This window comes from Trachypithecus francoisi, unplaced genomic scaffold (assembly GCF_009764315.1).
Source record: "Trachypithecus francoisi isolate TF-2019V2 unplaced genomic scaffold, Tfra_2.0 Contig01580, whole genome shotgun sequence".
NCBI lineage: Eukaryota > Metazoa > Chordata > Mammalia > Primates > Cercopithecidae > Trachypithecus > Trachypithecus francoisi.
In genome coordinates, this window is record NW_022681443.1 from 1,334,263 (window position 1) to 1,356,280 (window position 22,018).

At 54.8% G+C, this 22,018-nt stretch overlaps 1 protein-coding gene and 1 long non-coding RNA gene across 2 annotated transcripts in view; one reads left to right on the forward strand and one right to left on the reverse strand.

Annotated features, from left to right (window-relative positions):
- The first annotated feature begins 4,653 nt into the window (after window positions 1–4,653).
- LOC117070422 lies at window positions 4,654–9,970 on the forward strand. Its single transcript, XR_004431908.1, has 3 exons — window positions 4,654–4,781; window positions 5,151–5,297; window positions 9,146–9,970. It is a non-coding gene; the product is annotated as an uncharacterized LOC117070422 (long non-coding RNA).
- KCNJ4 (potassium inwardly rectifying channel subfamily J member 4) overlaps window positions 8,399–22,018 on the reverse strand; it is a 29,912-nt gene continuing 16,292 nt past the window's right edge. The window contains exon 2 of the mRNA XM_033189554.1: window positions 8,399–10,240. Coding sequence (XP_033045445.1) covers window positions 8,864–10,201 — 1,338 coding nt within the window. The 5' untranslated portion in view covers window positions 10,202–10,240 and the 3' untranslated portion in view covers window positions 8,399–8,863. The remainder of the gene's footprint in view (window positions 10,241–22,018) is intronic.

Below are 22,018 nucleotides of genomic sequence, written 5' to 3' on the forward strand. Positions count from 1 at the left end.
TCCTCACAGCTCTGTCGCCTCTCCCTGAACCCTTCCTGCCTGTGTACACTCACCCTTAGGCCCTGCACCAGGTGTAGACAGAGGCCCCGGGGAGAGGTGAGGCAGGAGGGGCTCAGACAGGCCTGGGGGAGGTTCCAAGGATGGCAAGGGGAGGATGGAGAGCTGAGCCTCTGCCCTGCTTAGCAGGAGCCCCAGGAGGCCAGAGGGGCAGGTGCTGGCCTCCAGACCCTCATCCCAAGGGGCCACATCCCAGAAGGTAACCCTGGAGACAGGCAGAGGGTCAGGAGTCTGGCTCTGGATAGGGCTCTGTGGCTGTGCCCCTGTGTGATGTCTCTAAATCCCCTCCCCTCCCCTCTCTTCCTCTGAACTGGGGACAACCAACGGTCTCTTCTTGGCCTCCTTCTCGCTGTGGGCACTGTGAGAGCTGACAGCAGCCTCCACCCAGCAGGGGCTCTGGCTTACCTGCCCCGTTACAAAGCCCTTGCAACTGCAGTGGACAGCTCCAGCAACCATGACCAAGGAGCCCTGGCTGCTGTCCCAAGCCTGAGCAGGTAGTGGCAGGTGTTTGCCCATGGTCCCACCTGGCGTCGGTGGCAGGGCCCAGGCCAGAGGCCAGCTTCAGGACTCAGCCCAGGGCTGAAGGGTGGGGGCCCAGGTCCCAGCTCCATCTTTGTCGGTTTGGTTCAGTACTGAATGCTTTCTGCTAAAACAGGGCCTTCCTTACTCACAGAAGGTGCTCAACAGGTATTCACTGTGTGACCTTGAGATGCCTTTTAGAATCTGTAGTGGGTGGGGCCGGCGTGTGAGCTCAGGACCAGGATCCAGGCACTTGCTTCTGGCTGTGGGATTCCCATAGGGCTGTGTGAGGAATGTCCTGCCAGGTTCCAGGCAGTAAGTGGAGTGAGGGGTGGCCAGTGATTGGGGGAGGGGCAAAACTAGGCTTGGCCAGTTTTGCCAAGTGCCCATTCTGTCTGTCCTCACTTCTCCCCCAGACGTCCTGCCAGCTTCTGAAGGCCACAGGAACAAAATTCTAGGTGGTCAGGCACATCAGGACCCTGGAGGTCATCAGGTCCCAGCTCCTTTTTTTTTTTTTTTTTTTTTTTGAGACCGAGTCACTCTGTTGCCCAGGCTGGAGTGCAGTAGCGTGATTCTCAGCTCACTGAACCTCTGCCTCCTAGGTTCAAGTGATTCTCGTGTCTCAGCCTCCTGAGTAGCTGGGATTACAGGTCCATGCCACCATGCCCGGCTACCAGTAGAGACAGGGTTTCGTCACGTTGGCCAGGCTGGTCTTGAACTCCTGACCTCGTGATTCACACGCCTCGGCCTCCCGAAGTGCTGGGATCACAGGTGTGAGTCACCGTGCCCGGCCAGGATATTGGATTTAAAGCTCCTTCACTTTCCAATTCCTGGGACCCAGGTCTATATTGTCCTTGTAGAAAGATTTGAAGACTGAAGGGTGCATTTCTGTTTTTTTTTCTGAGATGGAATCTTGCTCTGTCGCTCAGGCTGGAGTGCAGTGGCCGGATCTCAGCTCACTGCAAGCTCTGCCTCCCGAGTTCACGCCATTCTCCTGCCTCAGCCTCCCAAGTAGTGGGGACTACCGGCACCCACCACCACACCCGGCTAGTTTTTTGTATTTTTTTAGTAGAGACAGGGTTTCACCATGTTAGCCAGGATGGTCTCGATCTCCTGACCTCGTGATCTGCCCATCTTGGCCTCCCAAAGTGCTGGGATTACAGGCTTGAGTGAAGGGTGCATTTCTACAGTCTGCCACACAGAGCCCAGAATTCTGTTAGCTTTTGAAATTTGTACTCAGCTTGTGCAAACAGGCACAAGAAGAAAAAATAGTGAACAAAGATGTTCGTCACTGCATTGCTCCAGGTCTCAGTTTCTCTCTCTGTAAATGAGGGGTTGCCTTGATGATCCATAATGGTCTATAATTTTTGATCCTCTATAATTTGATGAACATTCTATAGTCATTAAAAACTGAAGGCCAGGCACAGTGGCTCACGTCTGCAATCCCACTACTTTGTGAGGCTGAGGAGGGCGGATCACAAGGTCAGGAGTTCGAGACTTGCCTGGTCGACATAACCCTATCTCTACTAAAAATACAAAAAAAATTAGCCAGGCATGGTGGTGTGCACCTGTAATCCCAACTACTTGGGAGACTGAGGCAGGAGAACCTCTTTTTTTTTTTTTCTTTTTGAGATGGTGTTTCACTCTTGTCACCCAGGCTGGAGTATAATGGCGCAATCTCGGCTCACTGCAACCTCCGACCCCCCGGCTTCAAGTGATTCTCCTGCCTCAGCCTCCCAAGTAGCTGATACTACAGGCATGTGCCACCACGCCCGGCTAATTTTGCATTTTTAGTAGAGACAGGGTTTCTCCATGTTGGTCAGGCTGGTCTCGAACTCCCAACCTCAGGTCATCTACCCACCTCGGCTTCCCAAAGTCCTAGGATTACAGGCGTGAGCCACTATGCCCGGTCAGGAGAATCTCTTGAACCCAGGAGGTGGAGGTTGTGGTGAGCCGAGATTGCACCATTGCACTCCAGCCTGGGCAACACAGAGAGACTCCATCTCAGAAAAAAAAAAAGAAAATATGTAGAATCCATCAATACCCAGAAAAGTCAATACCCAGAAAAAACTGCAATGAGAAAAGCCAGACGCAGGAAGCAGTCCTCTGATGGCAGTCGTGGGATCTAACAAGGATGGGGGTGAACGCGATGAGGTGAAATAGCTGAGTTGGATGCCTCCTAAGTTCTTCTCTATTCTTCTATGAGCTATTTGAGTTCATAAGGAAGATAAATCTTCCAGAAGCTGGTGGGAAGGAAGCCATGGTGAATCTACAAGGATTAGGTCTCAACTGTGGGATTCCAGGCAGGCAGGCAGGCGTGGCCAGATGAGGGTGGGGTTTTCTGCTCCCATTAGACCCGCCCTCTTCCTCCCTATCTGTCTGCCTCCCTTTCTTCCTCTTCCTCCCTCCCTGTCTTCCTCCTTTTCTTTCTCTTCCTCCCTCCCTGTCTTCCTCCCTTTCTTCCTCCCTCCCTTTCTTCCTCTTCCTCACTCCCTGTCTTCCTCCCTTTCTTCCTCCCTCCCTGTCTTCCTCCCTTTCTTCCTCTTCCTTCCTCCCTTTCTTCCTCTTCCTCCCTCCCTGTCTGCCTTCCTTTCTTACTCTTCCTCCCTCTCTTCCTCTTCCTCCCTCCCTGTCTTCCTCCTTTTCTTCTGCATGCATGATACCCTCATCATTGTCTCCATCCCCCCCACCACTCCTGCTCCCCCAGAGGCTGTGACCGAAGTGGGGAAGAGAGGGCAGGGCAGGGCAGAGGGGGTCTCCCTACCCTGGCTCTGCAGGGAAGCTGGTGTGGCATGAGGAGGGCTTGGCAGCACTTTACGGCCCCTTCAGCCTGCCAGTGTGCGCAATTCTAGACTCCGTGACATCTAAGGTTCTTACACCCCCAGACGCAGCAATCCCCCCATGTCAGTGCCGCAGGAGCCAGAGTGGAGTGAGAGATCAGAGGAGCCGCAGGAGGAGGGAGGCAGGTGGGAGGGCTGTGAAAGGGGAACAGGTGGGAGAGGGAAGGTGAGTCAGCCTCAAGCAGAGCTGAGCCAGCAGGAGTTTGCAGCGCAGCCAGGCCTGGGAGCCTCCCTGCAGCTGCGGGCTCTCAGCACCTCATGGCCCTCTCCCCCAGTGCCCACACTGGAGCTGACCTTTGGCACTCCAGAAGTCCTGGCTTTGGGCTTTCACTTGCCTCTTCTGTGTGACCCTGCCACAGGTCACCTTGCATGTGACCAGAGAGACCAGGCCCCTCCCAAAAGAGCAACTACCACAAGCATATGAGCAAGCCGAAAGCTGGTGAAGGGCCTGGAGGGACCTTGGAACGCCCCATGTTGCTCTGGATGGTGGATGACGGGCCCTCTTTGAGGTAACCCCACGTGTACCCCTTCCTCACCCTGCGTCCAGGCCTCTCGCATATCTTAGAGGAGGGTGGACATACCCTGAGACGTGCTCCAGGTGGAGGCTTCTGAGTCTGGGAGCACCTGAGCCTGAGTCCTCTTCAGTTACTGCTCATAGCCCAGGGAGCCATGGCATCCTGGGGATGCGGAGGGAGGACTGTGGAGACCTGGCGAGACCCACCCAGGGCCTGCGGGGCTGGATAGAGGGACATCTCTCATGAGCCTCCAGGGTCAGGAGTGAGACCCTGGGGTACTCAGCTGACAGAAGAGGACCAGGGGTCCTTCCAGAATGTGGGCAGATGCGCCACTGAATTTCTTTCTTGCAGAGCAGCCCCCACAGGCTCTTCAAGGGGCCCCCAAAGACCACAGGTGCACTCTGGGAAATCTGAGAGAGGGCAGAAGAGGAAAGGAAGCAGCCCCTCCCCCTCATTGAGCCCACCTGGGAGAGGATGGAGTGAAGGAGAAGCAGGGTCCCGGGCCTCTGACTCTCCTCACTTTGTTTCCAGCCAGTCCCCTGGTTCTCTGGGCCACCATTTATTTCCTCATCAGTAAAAGGAGGCCATAATCCTTGTCCTGGCTTCCTCTTGGAATTTCGTAAGAGTTCAATGAACCCAAGGACGTGAAAGGTGTTATGCAAATCAGAGACATTATGAGTTATCTATTGGGAGGCTTGGATCCCGAACGAGGCTCCGTCTCCAGGAAAGAGGTCTCCAGTTTCCTTCTGCAGCAGCGCAGCATACGGGGCGCACAGTGATTCACCCAAACGGAGGCTATACTGCCGGGGCTGGTGAGATGTGGTCATTCACAAGGCAAGCTTGCCAGCTGGTTCCCTGTTTCTCGAGGCAGCTGGTACCTTTGTGTGGAAGATCCCTGGGACCCAGAAGGGTGCCTTCTTCTTCCTTACAGCCCGAGGAGCACAGTCGGCCTGTAGAATAGAGGTCGGGTGGGAGGAACCCTCAAACTCCAAGGCTCTGGGACAGATGACCAACTATGGCCACAGCTCCCTCCTGCTCGGCATGTCCTTGGCCATGTGACTTTGCCTCCTTCTCAAAAGGTAGAGTCTAATTTCCCACCCTTTGAATCTAGGCTGGCCTGGTGACCTGGACTCTGCCCGATAGACTGCAGTGGAAGTGGTTATCCAAGTTCAAGGCTAGGCCTCCAGAAACCTTGCAGCTTCTACCTTCACCCTCTTAGGTTGCTGCCCGGAGTCGCCATGAAGGAATGTGATGTAGCCTATTGGAGGAGAACCAAAGCCCCCCAGAAAGCAGTCAGACCAGCTGCCGACATGTTCTTCGGGGGTCTTCCAGGTCCACTGACGGTCCAGCTGAGCACAGCTGCCAGGTGAGCCCAGGAGAAATCAGCTAGGAACCCCAGCCCACCCACAGGACCCTAACAGAGGATGCATCATTGCTCTCCGTTTTGCGCTGACTGGTTACATAGCATAGGCTAACTGAAGCCAGAGGAGGGAAGGGACTTACCCAAGGTCCGACAGAGAGCAGAGACCAAGCCTGTCTTGGTCAAGTCTGTGACCGGCCCCTGGGCCCTTCTCATCAGTGTCCTGCCACCAGCTCTACCAGCGGTGTATGGATCTGCATATATGTAGGGAGGTGTGGATCGGGTGGGCCCTTCCTACTTCCACCTGAGTTAGGAAGGGTTGGCTGACATCCACACAGGGCTATCCTGCCCATTATTGCAGGTGGGAGGGATGGTTAATCCTGTTCTGCAGAAGATGAAACTGAGGCCAAGAACTGACAGTCACACAGCTACTAGGTAACAAAGCTCTGACATCAAAGCTTTTGGTTCTTTGATGCCAACTCCAGATCCTTCTATTGACTCGCAGGAAGGAGAATGGCAGGTGATAAAGTTCCCTCCAAGGGTCAGTCACTCAGAAAGGGCCACATACACAGACACATGCAGGCACACATACTACACAGGCACACACATAACACACAGGCACACACATGACACACAGGCACATACAGGCACACATACATACTACACAGGCACATACCTAACACACAGGCACATGCAGGCACACACATGACACACAGGCATACATACTACACAGGCACACACCTAACACACAGGCACACACATGACACACAGGCACATACAGGCACACATACTACACAGACACACACACTACACAGGCACATACCTAACACACAGGCACATGCAGGCACACACATGACACACAGGCATACATACTACACCTAACACAAGGCCCACACATGACACACATGGGCACACATGACACACAGGCACACATACTACACAGACACACACCTGACACACAGGCACACATACTACACAGACACACACCTGACACACAGGCACACACGACACACATGGGCACACATGACACACAGGCACACATACTACACACACCTGACACACAGGCACACACATGACACACATGGGCACACATGACACACAGGCACACATACTACACAGACACACACCTGACACACAGGCACACACATGACACACAGGCACACATACTACACAGACACACCTGACACACAGGCACACACATGACACACATGGGCACACATGACACACAGGCACACATACTACACACACACCTGACACACAGGCACACACATGACACACATGGGCACACATGACACACAGGCACACATACTACACAGACACACCTGACACACAGGCACACACATGACACACAGGCACACATACTACACAGACACACACCTGACACACAGGCACACACATGACACACATGGGCACACATGACACACAGGCACACATACTACACACACACCTGACACACAGGCACACACATGACACACATGGGCACACATGACACACAGGCACACATACTACACAGACACACACCTGACACACAGGCACACACTTGACACACATGGGCACACATGACACACAGGCACACATACTACACAGACACACACCTGACACACAGACACACACATGACACACATGGGCACACATGACACACAGGCACACATACTACATAGACACACACCTGACACACAGGCACACACATGACACACAGGCACACATACTACACAGGCACACACATAACACACAGGCACATACAGGCACACATACTGCACAGACACACACAACACACAGACACATACAGGCACACACAGGCACACGCTTAACACACAGACATACAGGCACACATACTACACAGCACACACATGACACACACATGACACACACATGACACACATGGCACACATGACACACACATGACACACAGGCACACACATGACACACAGGCACACACATAACACACAGGCACACACATAACACACAGGCACACACATGACACAGGCACACACATGACACACACATGACACAGGCACATGCCTAACACACAGGCACACACACTACACAGGCACACACATGACACAGACACATGCAGGCACACATACTACACAGGCACACATGTAACACACAGGCACATACAGGCACACATAGCACACAGGCACACACATGACACAGGCACACGCCTAACACACAGGCACACACACTACACAGGCACACACATGACACAGACACATGCAGGCACACATACTACACAGGCACACATGTAACACACAGGCACATACAGGCACACATACCACACAGGCACACACATGACACAGGCACACGCCTAACACACAGGCACACATACTACACAGGCACACACGACACACAGGAACATACAGGCACACATACTACACAGGCACACACATGACACACAGGCACACACATGACATACAGGCACAATTACATGTGTGCTTGCTCACTGTCTCTCCTTCTCACCCCTCCATCTTCAACCAGCCAACCCCAATGGACCATATACTTTATTAAAAATATATAGTTAGGGCCAGGTGCGGTGACTCACGCTTGTAATCCTAACACTTTGGGAGGCCAAGGCGGGTGGATCAGCTGAGGTCAGGAGTTCGAGACCAGCCTGGCCAACATGGTGAAACCCATCTTTACTAAAAATACAAAAATTAGCTGAGTGTGGTGGCTCATGCCTGTAATCTCAGCTACTCAGGAGGCTGAGGCAGGAAAATCACTTGAAGCCAGGAGGCGGAGGTTGCAGTGAGCCGAGATTGCTCCATTGCACTCCAGCCTGGGTAACGAGAGCAAAACTCCGTCTCAAATATATATATATATATATATATATATATATATGGTTACAAACTCTATTGTCAATCTGGGCTGGGCCCTGGGGCCAGAGGGACTGCAGGGAGGGAGGGATGGTCCCTCATCCCACCCCTCAGAGTCCCTCCTCTGCACCCAACTCAACACCATCCAAGGGCCAAGGTGGCTGGCTTTGAGGGCCTCAAGGGGCCAGCCAGCTGGGCAGGGGAAGGGGCTAGGCTTGATGGGCAGGGTGGGGAGTGGTGCACAGAGAGGGACCATATCTCCTTGTCTGGCAGGTAAAAACGGCAGAAGGTGAATTTGGTGTCTCCATCTGTCTCCATTTATAGATATTTACAAAAGAAAGTCATGAGCAACAGGCCACAGTCATGCAAAAGAAACGCACCCCCCTCCCCAAACTAACCCCCTGCCCACCCTGAAACCCCGAGATGTCTCCCACCCAGCAGTCCAGTCACCTTCCCCAAGGTTCTGAGAGCAAAGAGGGCACGTCCTTGAAGAGTCAGTGGGGGAAGGGTGGTGGATCCGGGGACCCAGAGCCACCAGGAGCAGGCGCTGGGGGAACCCAGGCTGATTGGGCCGAGCTCTTCCCAGGCCTGGGTGCTGGAGTCAGGAGGAAGGGGTCTCCCAGTCTTTGAAACCCCCACCTTCCTCCAGAAGGTCCACGGAGCCAGGGTTGGCTCTGTCCTGAGTGTGGGAGGGGGTGTCCTGGCATCCTACCCCCGGCAGAGGCTCTTGTGGGCAGTGGTGAGGGCCAGGCCTGGAGGTCAGATGGCAGACTCCCTGCGGTAGGAGATGTTGTCCAGCGGGAGGGAAGCCTGCATGCGCTCCAGGTCCAGGTGGCTGCCGAACTCCAGCATCCGGATGATGCCCGCCTCCTCCTTGGAGCCGGCCTCCAGGCCCAGGCCTGCGGCCACCGCGGCCGCCGCAGCCGCCTCCTCCTCCATCTCCTCTTCCTCCTGGCTCATGAGGGCCAGCTCGTTCTCGTAGCAGAAGGCACTGGGAGGGGGCGGCGGGGCGGGCAGCACGGTGATCTTACTCTCCTGCAGCTCCCGGGCCGAGCAGCAGGGCGTGCCGGCCACCTCATAGGTCTTGTGAAAACGCGAGTAGTCCACCTTGTAGTGGCTCTTCTCCTCGAAGACCACGGGCTCAAAGCGGTGGCCCCACAGGATCTCGCTGGCCAGGTAGGAGCTGCGGGCCTGGGTGGTCATGGCCGTGGCCTCCACCATGCCCTCCAGGATGACCACGATCTCGAAGTCCTCCGACTCCAGCTCCTCCTTGCCCATGCCATAGAGCGGGCTGTCCTCATCGATCTCGTGGACAATGATGATGGGCGACACCAGGAAGATGCGGTCCAGGCCGATGTCATAGCCCACGTTGAGGTCCCGCTGGTCCAGGGGCAGGTACTCGCCCTCCTGGGTCATGTAGGGCTTGATGAGCTGGGCCCGCACGTGGGCCTCCACAATGTGGCTCTTGCGTAGGTTGCCCACGCGCCACATGAGGCAGAGCTTGCCGTCGCGCACCGAGATGACCGCGTGGTGGCTGAACAGCAGCGTCTGTGCCCGCTTCTTGGGCCGCGCCATCTTGGCCATGATGGTGCCGATCATGAAGGAGTCGATGACGCAGCCCACGATGGACTGGACCACCACAGCGATGACCGCCAGCGGGCACTCCTCCGTCACGCACCGGAACCCGTAGCCGATGGTTGTCTGCGTCTCCACCGAGAACAAGAAGGCACCCAGGAAGCCGTTCACGTGCATGATGCAGGGCTTGGGGGTCACCGGGGCTGCCCCGCCACCGCCCGCCGCCGGCCCCCCCGCCGCGGGCACCCCTGGGCTGGCCTCCAGGTCACCGTGGAAGAAGGCGATACACCAGAAGAGGAGGCCGAAAAAGAGCCAGGAGACAAGGAAGGCCGCGGAGAAGATCATGAGCATGTAGCGCCAGCGCGTGTCCACGCAGGTGGTGAAGATGTCCGCCATGTAGCGCTGCGACTTGTTGCTCAGGTTGGCGAAGTACACATTGCATTGGCCGTTCTTCTTGACAAAGCGGTTGCGGCGTTTCCGCCGGGGCACGTGGGCCTGGCCGTTGCGGCTGTGTCCGTGCATGTCCTGAAGCCGGCGTGGTCACCTGGGAAGACGCAGGGCCTGCGGAGGAGAAGCCAGACAGGTGAGATGCTGGGGAGCAAGGGGCCTCCTCAGGGCCACCCAGACTCAGCCCCCAGACTCTCAGAAGCAGGTGAGCCTGGACCAGGACCTAAGACTTCCTCTGCCCCAGCAGGCAGAGGGTGGCAGTGGAGGGGGTTCTGATGACAAGGTCTGAGCCAGTGCCCCTGAGTCCGGCCCAGCTTAGAGATAGGGGTCCACAGACCAGGAAGCTAAAGCCACAAGGTCCTAGTCCCTACCCCTCAACACTGCCCCTCCGGCCCTCCTGTGCTCACTGTTCTGGAAGCTTCCTAAGGCCCATCTTGGTTCCTCCCTGCCCCTCTATCCTGCTTGCCCTGAGCATAGGGAGCCACGGAGGCTCTGGGCCCGCTCCCCTCCCTGGATTCCATCTATGGACTTTTGGACAACCTCCTGTACGATAGACACTGGCCACCTGTGGCTCTTTACAATTAAAACTAAATAAAATACTAACTACAGCTCCTTCCTTGCATGAGCCACATTTTAAGTGATCAGGAGCCACATGTGGTCAACGGCCGCCACATCACACTGGACGGAGAAGACATATAGGAGAGTTCTACCACTGAGAAATTTCCGGCCGGACACAGGGGCTCATGCCTGTGATCTCAGCATTTTGGGAGGCCGAGATGCAAGGATCGTTTGTGCCAAGAGTTTGACACCAGCGTGGGCAACAGAGTGAGACCCCATCTCTACAAAAAATAAGAAAAATAGCCAGGCATGGTGGTGCATACCTGTGGCATCAGCTACTCGGGAGGCTAAGGCAGGAGGATCTATTGAGCCCGGGGGTCAAGGCTGCAGTGAGCTGTGATCATCCCACTGAACTCCAGCCTGGGCCACAGAGCAAGACCCCATGTCAAAAAAAGAAAAAAAGAAAAAGAAAGTTCTACTGGAACCTGCAGCCCCACCTGGGTCTGAGCTACTTCCTTAGACTCTTCCCTCCCAGTGCTGCTTTGAGTCCTTGAGCCCAAATTCCTGCCCAGTGCCCAGTGGAGGAAGGGGGAGCCCCCCCAGCTTTGACTCCTCTGTAGACATCGCTATTCCCACGTCCCGGGTGGCTCAGAGAGGGAAAGCCGCCTGCCAGCCACAAAGCTAGCAGTGGGTACAAACTTGCGTGGCACCAACATGAATGAGTTGATGGCGGGGAGACACGAGTGGGAGGGGAGGACACACTCAGTTCACCTCTCTGAGCTTCCATGTCTTCACCTGTAACATGGGCACCAAAACTCCCTACCTCATGGGACCTATGCGGACAGCAGGTGCTGGGGTAAAGCCATCACTCTCTTGCCTGCCTTCCCACACTTCCCAGGAGCTGGTGACAGGCAGGATTTGCCTGTCAAGCATCCCCAGCTGTTGTAGCAGAAGAGGCCCCTCACCCCACTGGGTGGCGGGATGTGCCTCGGGCCGTAGAGGACAGACCCTCTCTCCACCCCTCCCTGCCACTGGGTCCCCAGGGAAGACATGGTGCTACCCTGGCCCCAGCAGCTGGCAGGGCCAGGACTGGGCCTGGGTTCCCAATAACATTTTGGCCCAGAATTACATAAGGCTGGAAGTTTCTATTTTCTGTTCTATTCTTCTTCCTGATCTAATTGTGCATCTGTGGCAATGTTTATACACTTCCCCGGTTCAGGACAACTCGGTTGCTGCAGCAACCGGTACGCGCCAACGCTATAATTTAGAGATCAACAGCCTCAGAGCCTGCCTCTTCCCAAGAGAAACTCCTTCTCCGGGCCCAGGGAGAGTGAGCCCTGCCCCCACCTCCTCCCCCGCGGTCACCCACCCCGACTCCGAGTTCTTCTTCCTATTCCCCTTGTTTCCAAAGAGCTCCCTGGCTCCTACAGTCCTGGGTTGAAGTCCTAGATCCACTGTGTGACTTGGGCGAACTCCTGACTACTCTGAAACTCAGTTTCCTCATCTTGGAAATGGGGCTGGCCGGGCGCGGTGGCTCATGCCTGTAATCCCAGCACTTTGGGAGGCTGATGTAGGTGAATCACCTGAGGTTGGGAGTTTCAGACCAGCCTGACCAACATGGAGAAACCTTGTCTCTATAAAAATACACAAATCAGGGCCAGGCGCGGTGGTTCACGCCTGTAATCTCAGCACTTTGGGAGGCCGAGACGGGCCGATCACGAGGTCAGGAGATGGAGACCATCCTGGCTAACACGGAGAAACCCCGTCTCTACTAAAAAATACAAAAAAGTAGCCGAGTGTGGTGGCGGGCGCCTGTAGTCCCAGCTACTCAGGAGGCTGAGGCAGGAGAATGGCGTAAACCCGGCAGGCGGAGCTTGCAGTGAGCTGAGATCCGGCCACTGCACTCCAGCTTGGGCGACAGAGTGAGACTCCATCTCAAAAAAAAAAAAAAAAAAAAAAAAAAACACACAAATTAGGCCAGGCATGGTGGTGTATGCCTGTAATCCCAGCTACTAGGGGGGTTGAGGCAGGAGGATCGCTTGAACCTGGGAGGCGTAGGTTGCAGTGAGCCAAGATCGTGCCACTGCACTCCAGCCTGGGCAACAAAGTGAGGCTCTGCCTCAAAAATAAAAGAGGAAATGAGCCAATGAGATATCATGCTGGAGACCTAACAGGTCATGCAGGCATGGCCTGTAATGCGAGGCTGGCCTTTCAGAGCTGGGAGGTCCAGACCCTCTTTGCCCTCTCCTGCAGCATCCCAGCAGCCAGGGCTCCAGGGGGAAACCTTGGGGTTCTGGGACCAGGCACACCTTCTGCTCTATAAATAGAGTTTTCAGGGAGGACTTTCTTTGCTAAACATATTCCCCCTGTTCTGTCCCACTGCCTCAAATGGCTCCAGGAGCACCGCGGACTGTCAGGACAGGAGGAGCATAGGGTCACCGAGTTCAGGACCCTCATTTTATGTCTGAGGCCAAGGAAATCCAGAGATAGGAAGGACTTGCTAAGAGTCCCAGAGTGGGGCCAGGTGGGCCAGCCCTGAACAAGGCCTCACCCCCACCCCAGAGTTCCTCATCCACTTCCTCCCTGGAGGGGGCTGGGGTGGGTTTTGGGGCAAGGGAAGGGAAGAAACCAGCCAGTCTAAACTGGACCACCATCCACAGGTGTGCAGGATAGAGGCAGAGGGGACAGGGTATGGCGGCCCAGGCCTTCAACAGGTGAGGTCACTGAGTTCCAGAGAGGGTAGGGGCCCCTGCCCAAGGCCAAACACAAGCCCAGGGTTCCAGGGGATCCCTGGTTCTCTGCCCAGTGGGAGTGGCTCCTGACCTGGCGAGTTCACCTGGTGCTGCAGGCAAGATGTCTTTATGGACTTCCCCACCTCTGGGAGGGGCCTTGGGGTTAAGGGAGCCTATCCCCTGATGGCTACAGAGATTGGGCGTCCCCTCGCCAGCAGTGCCCACGCCTCACCATTAGCGAGTGCCCGGGGTCAACCCTGAGCTTCCACAATCCCCAACCTCAACGGCAACACTCACTCCCCAGCCCCTCCCAGCCCACTGGGCTCCACAGTGCAGCCTGATAGAGACATAGTTTACCCCTCACCCTGGCACCTCCCCGACAGCTTACGGCAGGTATCCTGAGCCCTTGCTATGTGCTGGGTCCTGTCTTGGGTTCCCAGTGCCCCCAGCACATCCTGGAGCTTAGCAGGAAAGCTGCTTCCCTGGCGCTCCTCAGACTTGGCACCCTTCCCCATGCAGCAGCCCGTGACACCCCATCCCCCTGAAAACCCTTGGTCTGCAGTGACTCGCTCAAATAAGTGCACGCTGCTGCCACCACAGACCATTTTAGCAGGAGAGAGAGGTTCCGCTGCTAATTCGAGGCTGACCTGTGCAAGGCCTGGCCAAAAAGTGAAGGGTATGAGCTGGGCATTGTGTTCTCATGTGACAACCACCAGGAGATGGCCAGGTTTTCTCTTCCTTGTCACATGGGGCTTCCTGGGGAAGGCTGACGATGGCAGGAGAGGGTCAAAAGGCCTTGACAATTCAGTACCATCCTCCTCTGACTAGAGGTGTTTTTTTAAAAAAGAGCCCTGCTGAGCGTGGTGACTCGCACCTGTAATCCCAGCATTTTGGGAGGCCGGGCAGATCCCTTGAGGCCAGGAGTTCAAGACCAGCCTGGCCAACTTGGTGAAACTCTGTCCCTACTAAAAATTCAAAAAAATTAGGCAGGCATGGTGGTGGGCGCCTGTAATCCCAGCTACTAGGGAGGCTGAGGCAGGAGAATTGCTTGAACCTGGGAGGCGGAGGTTGCAGTGAGCCGAGATTGAGGCACTGCACTCTAGGCTGGGTGACACAGTGAGTGAGACTCCATCTCTAAATAAGTAAATAAATAAATAATACAATAAAAAAGAGTCCTGGCTGTTTAGGTGTCTGCTTTATTCCTATGATTAAACTACTTTTGTGGGTGCAGGGATGCAGGGCCTAATTTGCTTGCATGGAATGTGCACTAGAAGAATGCAGTTTGAGGCATGTTTTCTGTGATGGAGGCCCCGGGAGGTGGGGAGGCCCCCTGCCACTGCCCTGCGTATGACCTTGAACAAGTTCTTCCTGTCCCTGGGGTCAGGTCCTCCTCCAATTAAGGGACTACTCATCCTCCCCAGCTTTTATGAAGGTCACAGAGCTTGACATATAAATGATAGAACCAGAGGGATTGGTGAAGTGGGGCCTGAGGTTTCCGAAACCCCCAGTGTGGGCCACTAGCCCATGACAAAATGAGCCTAAGAAGGATCAATAGGCCAGGCACGGTGGCTCACGCCTGTAACCCCAGCACTTTGGGAGGCACAGGCAGGCGGATCTCTTGAGGCCAGGAGTTCAAGACCAGCCTGAGCAACATGGCAAAACCCCATCTCTACAAAAAATACAAAAAAATTAGCTGGGCATGGTGGCACAAGCCTGTAATCCCAGCTCCTCGGGAGGATGAGGCATGAGAATTGCTTGAACCCAGCAGGCAGAGGTTGCAGTCAGCCAAGATCACACCACTGCACTCCAGCCTGGGCAACAGAGCAAGACTCCATCTCAAAAAAACATCAATGGTACCACTGTCCTTTATATCCTGGGACTCTTTCAGTTGCAAACATTTTTTTAGAAAGTGATGGTCACAGGAGATGCTGACCACTTTTAAAATGTTAATGTCTTTTCTTGGCAAAACGAAGAAGTTACAGTGCTACACCGGTTACCAGACTTTTCTTTTAATTTTTAAAAATTTATTATTGGCCCGGTGCGGTGGCTCATGCCTGTAATCCCAGTACTTTGGGAGGCCAAGGCGAGCGAATCACCTGAGGTCAGGAGTTTGAGACCAGCCTGACCAACAAGGAGAAACCCGTTTCTACTAAAAATACAAAACTAGCCGGGCGTGGTGGTGGGTGCCTGTAATCCCAGCTACTCGGGAGGCTGAGGCAGGAGAATCACTTGAACCTGGGAGGTGGAGGTTACAGTGAGCTGAGATCATGTCATTGCACTCCAGCCTGGGCAACAAGAGTGAAACTCTGTCTCAAAAAATAAATAAATAAAAATAAAAATTGATTATTACTTTTTTTTTTTTGAGACTGAGTCTCGCTCTGTCGCCCAAGCTGGAGTGCAGTGGCGTGATCTCGGCTCACTGCAACCTCCGCCTCCCAGGTTCACGCCATTCTCCTGTCTTGCTCTCCCGAGTAGCTGGGACCACAGGTGCCCGCCACCACACCCGGCTGATTTTTTTTATTTTTTATTTTATTTTATTTTTTTTGAGATGGAGTCTGGCTCTGTCACCCAGGCTGGAGTGCAGTGGCCGGATCTCAGCTCACTGCAAGCTCCGCCTCCTGGGTTCACGCCATTCTCCTGCCTCAGCCTCCCGAGTAGCTGGGACTACAGGCGCCTGCCACGTCGCCCGACTAGTTTTTTGTATTTTTTAGTAGAGACGGGGTTTCTCTGTGTTAGCCAGGATGGTCTCGATCTCCTGACCTCGTGATCCGCCCGTCTCGGCCTCCCAAAGTGCTGAGATTACAGGCTTGAGCCACTGCCCCCGGCCGATTTTTTTTATTTTTAGTGGAGATAGAGTTTCACCATATTAGCCAGGATGGTCTCGATCTCCTGACCTCGTGATCCGCCTGCCCCGGCCTCCCAAAGGGCTGGGATTACAGGTGTGAGTCACTGCGCCCGGCGATTGTTACTATTTTTTATAGAGACAGGGTCTTACTATGTTTTCTAGGCTGGTCTCAAACTCCTGGCCTCAAGCTATCCTCCTGCCTCAGCCTCCCAAAATGCTGGGATCACAGGCATCAGCCACTGCGTCTGGCTTTCTTTTAATCTTACTGTGCTGTAAACATCCAAAATCTGCAAGTCTCTAGTCCAGACTTCAATTAGCCAGCTGGGGAAATTAAGGCCAAGAACAGGGCATGGCACCGTGTCCAAGGTGGCACAGTAAGTCAACAACTGTGGAAGGAAGTTCAGGCCTCACCACTGATACCAGCCATTCTGCCCCATCCTGAGGAATTAGGGAGGGGCTGGAGACTCTGCCTTCTGGGGGTCCAGAGGAGGCAGGAAGACCACCCCAACCCTGTCAACTTTTAGGTTTTCCCGACAATTTTAGGACACGAACTTATCTGTCCTTGCCCACAACCCCCTTTGGAAAAGAAATCCTGATCAGCTTGCAGCAGCCTCGGCAGGTCCCAGCACCTGGAAGGCTTCGAGGGCAAACCCGTGCCACGGACCAGAAACATGGTGGCCGTTGCAGGGGCACCTCCGCCAGGCCCTGCCAGAGCCAGGCAGCAGCTCCAGCCCTGCCTGAAACTCTGCTCCTTTAGACAGCAGCGGGGAGCTCACGCCTGGGGAGCAGTGGCCAGTGCCAGCTTGCCGGGCTATCGTGCATCTCATGTCATCCCACCGCCAGACTTCTAGGTGACTGTTACTGGGTGAGACAACCAGGGAGGTGATGTGACTTGCCCGAGGTCACAGAGCTCAACCTGAGGAACCAGCCATCCTCTCTCTCCAGCCCCTCTCAGGGAATTTCTGCCAACTCCATGCCAGGCGCTGCCTCTTCTCTCTCACTGAAGCATCACTGTATCCTTTGTGTATTTAACAAGTATTTATTAATCGCCTACCACAGTAACAAGAAGGGTTGTTATTTCTCCTCCCCAGCTGAAGAATTGCAGGCTACAGAGATGCCAGGGGGTTGGGGGATGATGCTGAGCTTGGGGGCCACACAGCAGCAGTGACAAAGCTGGAAATCTAACTTGAGTCAGACTGGTTCCAGGTCCTTGGCTCACCCTGGTCCCCAGCCTCTGGCTTTGGGACCCCTTCTCCTGCCATATCACCTGGCTTAACCAGGGACCCCTAGGCTCTCCCCATCCCTCCAGACCTACCCTGAGCCCCTGAGGCTCTCTGACCCTGCTGCTCTGAGCCCTCAGGCCTCACTGTCTATCTGCAGCACTTGGCCTCTGTTCGATATGAAAAAATGTGCTGGTTAAACCCACATGTTTGGGGTGGCAAGACCTGGCTCTCAGTCTCAGCTGTGTCACATCCAAGCATATCCTCTTTGAACCTCAGTTTTCTCATCTGCCAACTGGAGATGACGATACTGGTACCTTCCTCATCAGGCCACTGCCTTGTGAACATGACAACCACCACGCATTATTACATTGCAGGTAAAGTGCAAAAACTAATGTTGATAACAGTGATGACAAAGATGCAGCTGCTGATGACCGAGAATGCTGCACCGGGAGCCGGGGAACCCCTTCCACTCCTGACTCCACCACTAACATGCTCTGGTCAGAAGTTCCTTCCCTCTGTCTGCGAGATGGGGGGACCATCATGGCTCCCTGGCAGGAGAGATGGGAAAGTATACAAAACAAGGCACTCAGGCCAGGCGCGGTGGCTCAAGCCTGTAATCCCAGCACTTTGGGAGGCTGAGACGGGCGGATCATGAGGTCAGGAGATCGAGACCATCCTGGCTAACATGGTGAAACCCCGTCTCTACTAAAAAAAATACAAAAAAACTAGCCGGGCGAGGTGGCGGCACCTGTAGTCCCAGCTACTCGGGAGGCTGAGGCAGGAGAATGGCGGGAGCCCGAGAGGTGGAGCTTGCAGTGAGCCGAGATCTGGCCACTGCACTCCAGCCTGGGCGACAGAGTGAGACTCCGTCTCAAAAAAAACAAAAAACAAGGCACTCAGACAGAGCTTGGAGTCAGGTGACAGATGGGGGGGCGCTCCTGAGTCTCCTTAGCCCCAGCCATCCCTGAGCCCTCCTGGGCCTAGAAGGGGAGGCCAGCTCTCCAGCAAACATCCCACCAGAGGGAGTGAGCACAGGGCAGTGGAGGTCGGGGGACACAGCCCAGGACGTAACTCAGTGCACCCAGGACGGGTCCTGAAGGGTGGAGGATTTCCCTGGAAGGAATAGGCAGAATTGGCTGGACACGGTGGCTTACACCTGTAATCCTAGCACTTTGGGAGGCCAAGGCGGGTGGATCACCTGAGGTCAGGAGTTTGAGACCAGCCTGGCCACCATGGTGAAACCCCGTGTCTACTAAAAATACAAAAATTGGCCGGGCGCGGTGGCTCAAGCCTGTAATCCCAGCACTTTGGGAGGCCGAGCTGGGTGGATCACGAGGTCAGGAGATTGAGACCATCCTGGCGAACACAGTGAAACCCCGTCTCTACTAAAATATACAAAAAACTAGCCGGGTGTGGTGGTGGGCGCATGTAGTCCCAGCTACTTGGGAGGCTGAGGCAGGAGAATGGCATGAACCCGGAAGGCGGAGCTTGCAGTGAGCTGAGATCGCGCCACTGTACTCCAGCCTGGGTGACAGAGCGAGACTCCGTCTCAAAAAAAAAAAAAAAAAAAAAAAAAAATTAGCCAGGCGTGGTGGCGGGTGCCTGTAATCCCAGCTACCTGGGAGGCTGAGGCAGGAAAATCACTTGAACCCAGGAGGCAGGGGCTGCAGTGAGCTGAGATCGTGCCACTGCACTCCAGTCTGGGCAACAGAGCAAGACTGTCTCAGAAAAAAAAAAAAAGAAAGAAAGAAATAGACAGAATTAACACCACTGTTCCATTTCCCAGCCCTGAGGAGCACAGTCTGTCCCCACTCCAGCTGAGGCCCTCAGATCTGATTTGATTGGAGTGGAGGGGCTTTCCACTCCAACATGTGGAGCTTTGCAGGGAGGAAAAGAACTCAAGAGTCCAGGGCCACAGCAATTTGAGCTGTACCCCTCCAAGAGTAAGGGAAGCCAAAGACAGACTGAGCCACAGGAGACACTGTGGCAGGGTCCCCACCTGCCACTGCCCTCTGCAGGCCCTGCAGTCCCCTGTCCCTGGGAGGCCTGACTCCCTCCTCTTCATGAGTCTCAGGAACCCCCATCCTGATGCAGCGGCTTCAGCTCTGGAGCCTCCAAACAACTTTGTGCCCAGGTGACCTTATGCGAGGCACTTAACCTCTCTAGTCCCTGCATGCCCCATGTTTAGGAGAAGCTAATAATAGAGCAGACTTCCTAAGACTGTAATGAGGATAAATGGGATCATGCACACCACGTGCCCAGCCCAGAGTAAGTGATCGATAAGGTGCATTTTACTCAAGGCTGAACATTGCTCCCTCTTGATTTCCTCCCCTGAATTTCAGATGCAGCATCCCAGAGCCCGCTTGGGCCTCATCCACAGGGCCCTACCCAGTTTGTCTTCATTTACTGCACTAGGGAGCAAGTGGACAAGAACAGCAGCGTCGGATCACACAGAGCTGGGCTGGAACCAGGCTCAGTCCCACTGGGTTCTAGCAGGTCACTGGATTCTCTGAGCCTCGGTATCTCCATTGGTGAAAGGAACATCGCAGTGCCTACCTGCAGGGCCTGATGTGGACTGTCCCAAAAACGCATGCCACATGGTGGGTACTCAAGAAAGTCGTCTCCCTCCCCACCTTCTTCCGTACCTGGAAATACTGTGGCACACCTAGCCCCTCCCTCACCAGGCAACCCTCTGACATCGCAAAAATCCTGGCTGAGCATCTGAGCATTGAGCACGCATTTACTCTGTGCTTTACACCCATCGATTCCTATCATCCTCACAATGATCTCAGAGGAAATTATCATTACCCCTGTTTTAGAAGTAAGAAAAGCAAGGCACAGAGAGATTCAGCAACTTGCCCAAGGTCACACAGCTTATAAGTGATAAAGCCAGGATGTGGGCCTGGGCAATGGCATCCAAGCACACTAACAAGGCATGCTACTGTCCTCTTGAAGAAATACTGTCACACGCTTGCTTCCACCCAGTAATCATCCAGTCCTACGACGTGCCAGGTTCTGTGAAGTCAGTCCTGTGGAGAAGGAGAAACTGGATCACAGGGCAAGTTGGAGCCAGGACCCAGGTTCCTGATTTCAGGTCCAGCCAAATCCTGGAGATCAAGCTTTGGGTTCCACAGGGGCTTGAAGCAGCGGGGGGTGAACGGGCTCATTCCTCCCACTCTGCACCCCACAGGGCCCTCCCAACCACTTGGCCGGCAACAAGCAAGCAATGCCCCCGACTTGGAGCAGGCTGACAAGCAAGTTCCCCAGAATGTCCAGGGGGCCTTTGTCAGGGACAAATCACAGGCCCTGGGGGCTGGAGGACCCAGAGGCCACCTGTTTCAACCCATGGGCGCGCCCTTTGCTGAACTGCTGACGCCAGGCCTCTGCCCTTGCTGGAGAGCTTCCCACCCTCCACAAATACCTGTGTCCATCTTCCCCACCGGGATGTGAAGGTCAGTGGATCCCTGAAGTTTCTCTTTTCCAGAACAACCTCAGCTCCCCAGCTCCCTCAGTGGTGGCCGGTGGGGCTTCAACACCCCACTGCCCCGCTGGGGCTCCCACTCAGTTACTATGGACTGCACGCTAGCTGTGGGCCAGACGCAGGCCTTGGACTCTGCCGGCTTATGGATGAGCTGGTGAGAGACACTGGATGGCAGGCATTTGCCACCCCAGGTGGCTGGATGTGCGTGGCGTTAAGCAGTTTGAAGGAAAAGTGCAAGATGGAGTGAGACAGAGGAGGGGGGCTCTGGTTTGATGGGCATTTCCAAAGGCCTCTGTGAGGAAGTGGCAGAGCCAAGACTTGGGTAGTAAGTGGGAGTCGGTCAGGAGAACTGTATATCTTTGTGAAAGTGGGGCATAGAATACTCCAGGAGGTCGGGTGCAGTGGCTCACGCCTGTAATCCTAGCACTTTGGGAGGCCGAGGTGGGCAGATCACTTGAGGTCAAGAGTTCCAGACCAGCCTGGCCAACATGGTGAAATCCTGTCTCTACTAAAAATACAAAAATTAGGCTGGGCATGGTGGCTCACGCCTGTATTCCTAGCACTTTGGGAGGTTGAGGGGGGTGGATCATCTGAGGTCAGGAGTTTGAGACCAGCCTGGCCAACTTGGTGAAATCCTGTCTCTACTGAAAATACAAAACTTAGCTGGCTATGGTGGCAGGAGCCTGTAGTCCCAGGTACTAGGGAGGCTGAGGCAGGAGAATTGCTTGAACCTGGGATGGGGAGGTTGCAGTGAGCCGAGATCACGCCATTGCATTCCAGCCTGGGCGACAGAGCCATACTCTGTCTCAAAAAAAAAAAACAAAAACAAAAAACAAACAAACAAAAAAAAAAACAGCCAGGTGTGGTGGCTGTAATCCCAGCTGCCTGGGAGGCTGAGGCAGGAGAATTGCTTGAACCTGGGAGGCGGAGGTCGAGATCGTGCCACTACACTCCAGCCTGGGTGACAGAGCAAGACTGTCTCAAAAAAAGAAAGAAAGAAAAAGGGCCAGGTGCGGTGGCTCACGCCCGTAATCCCAGCACTTTGGAAGGCTG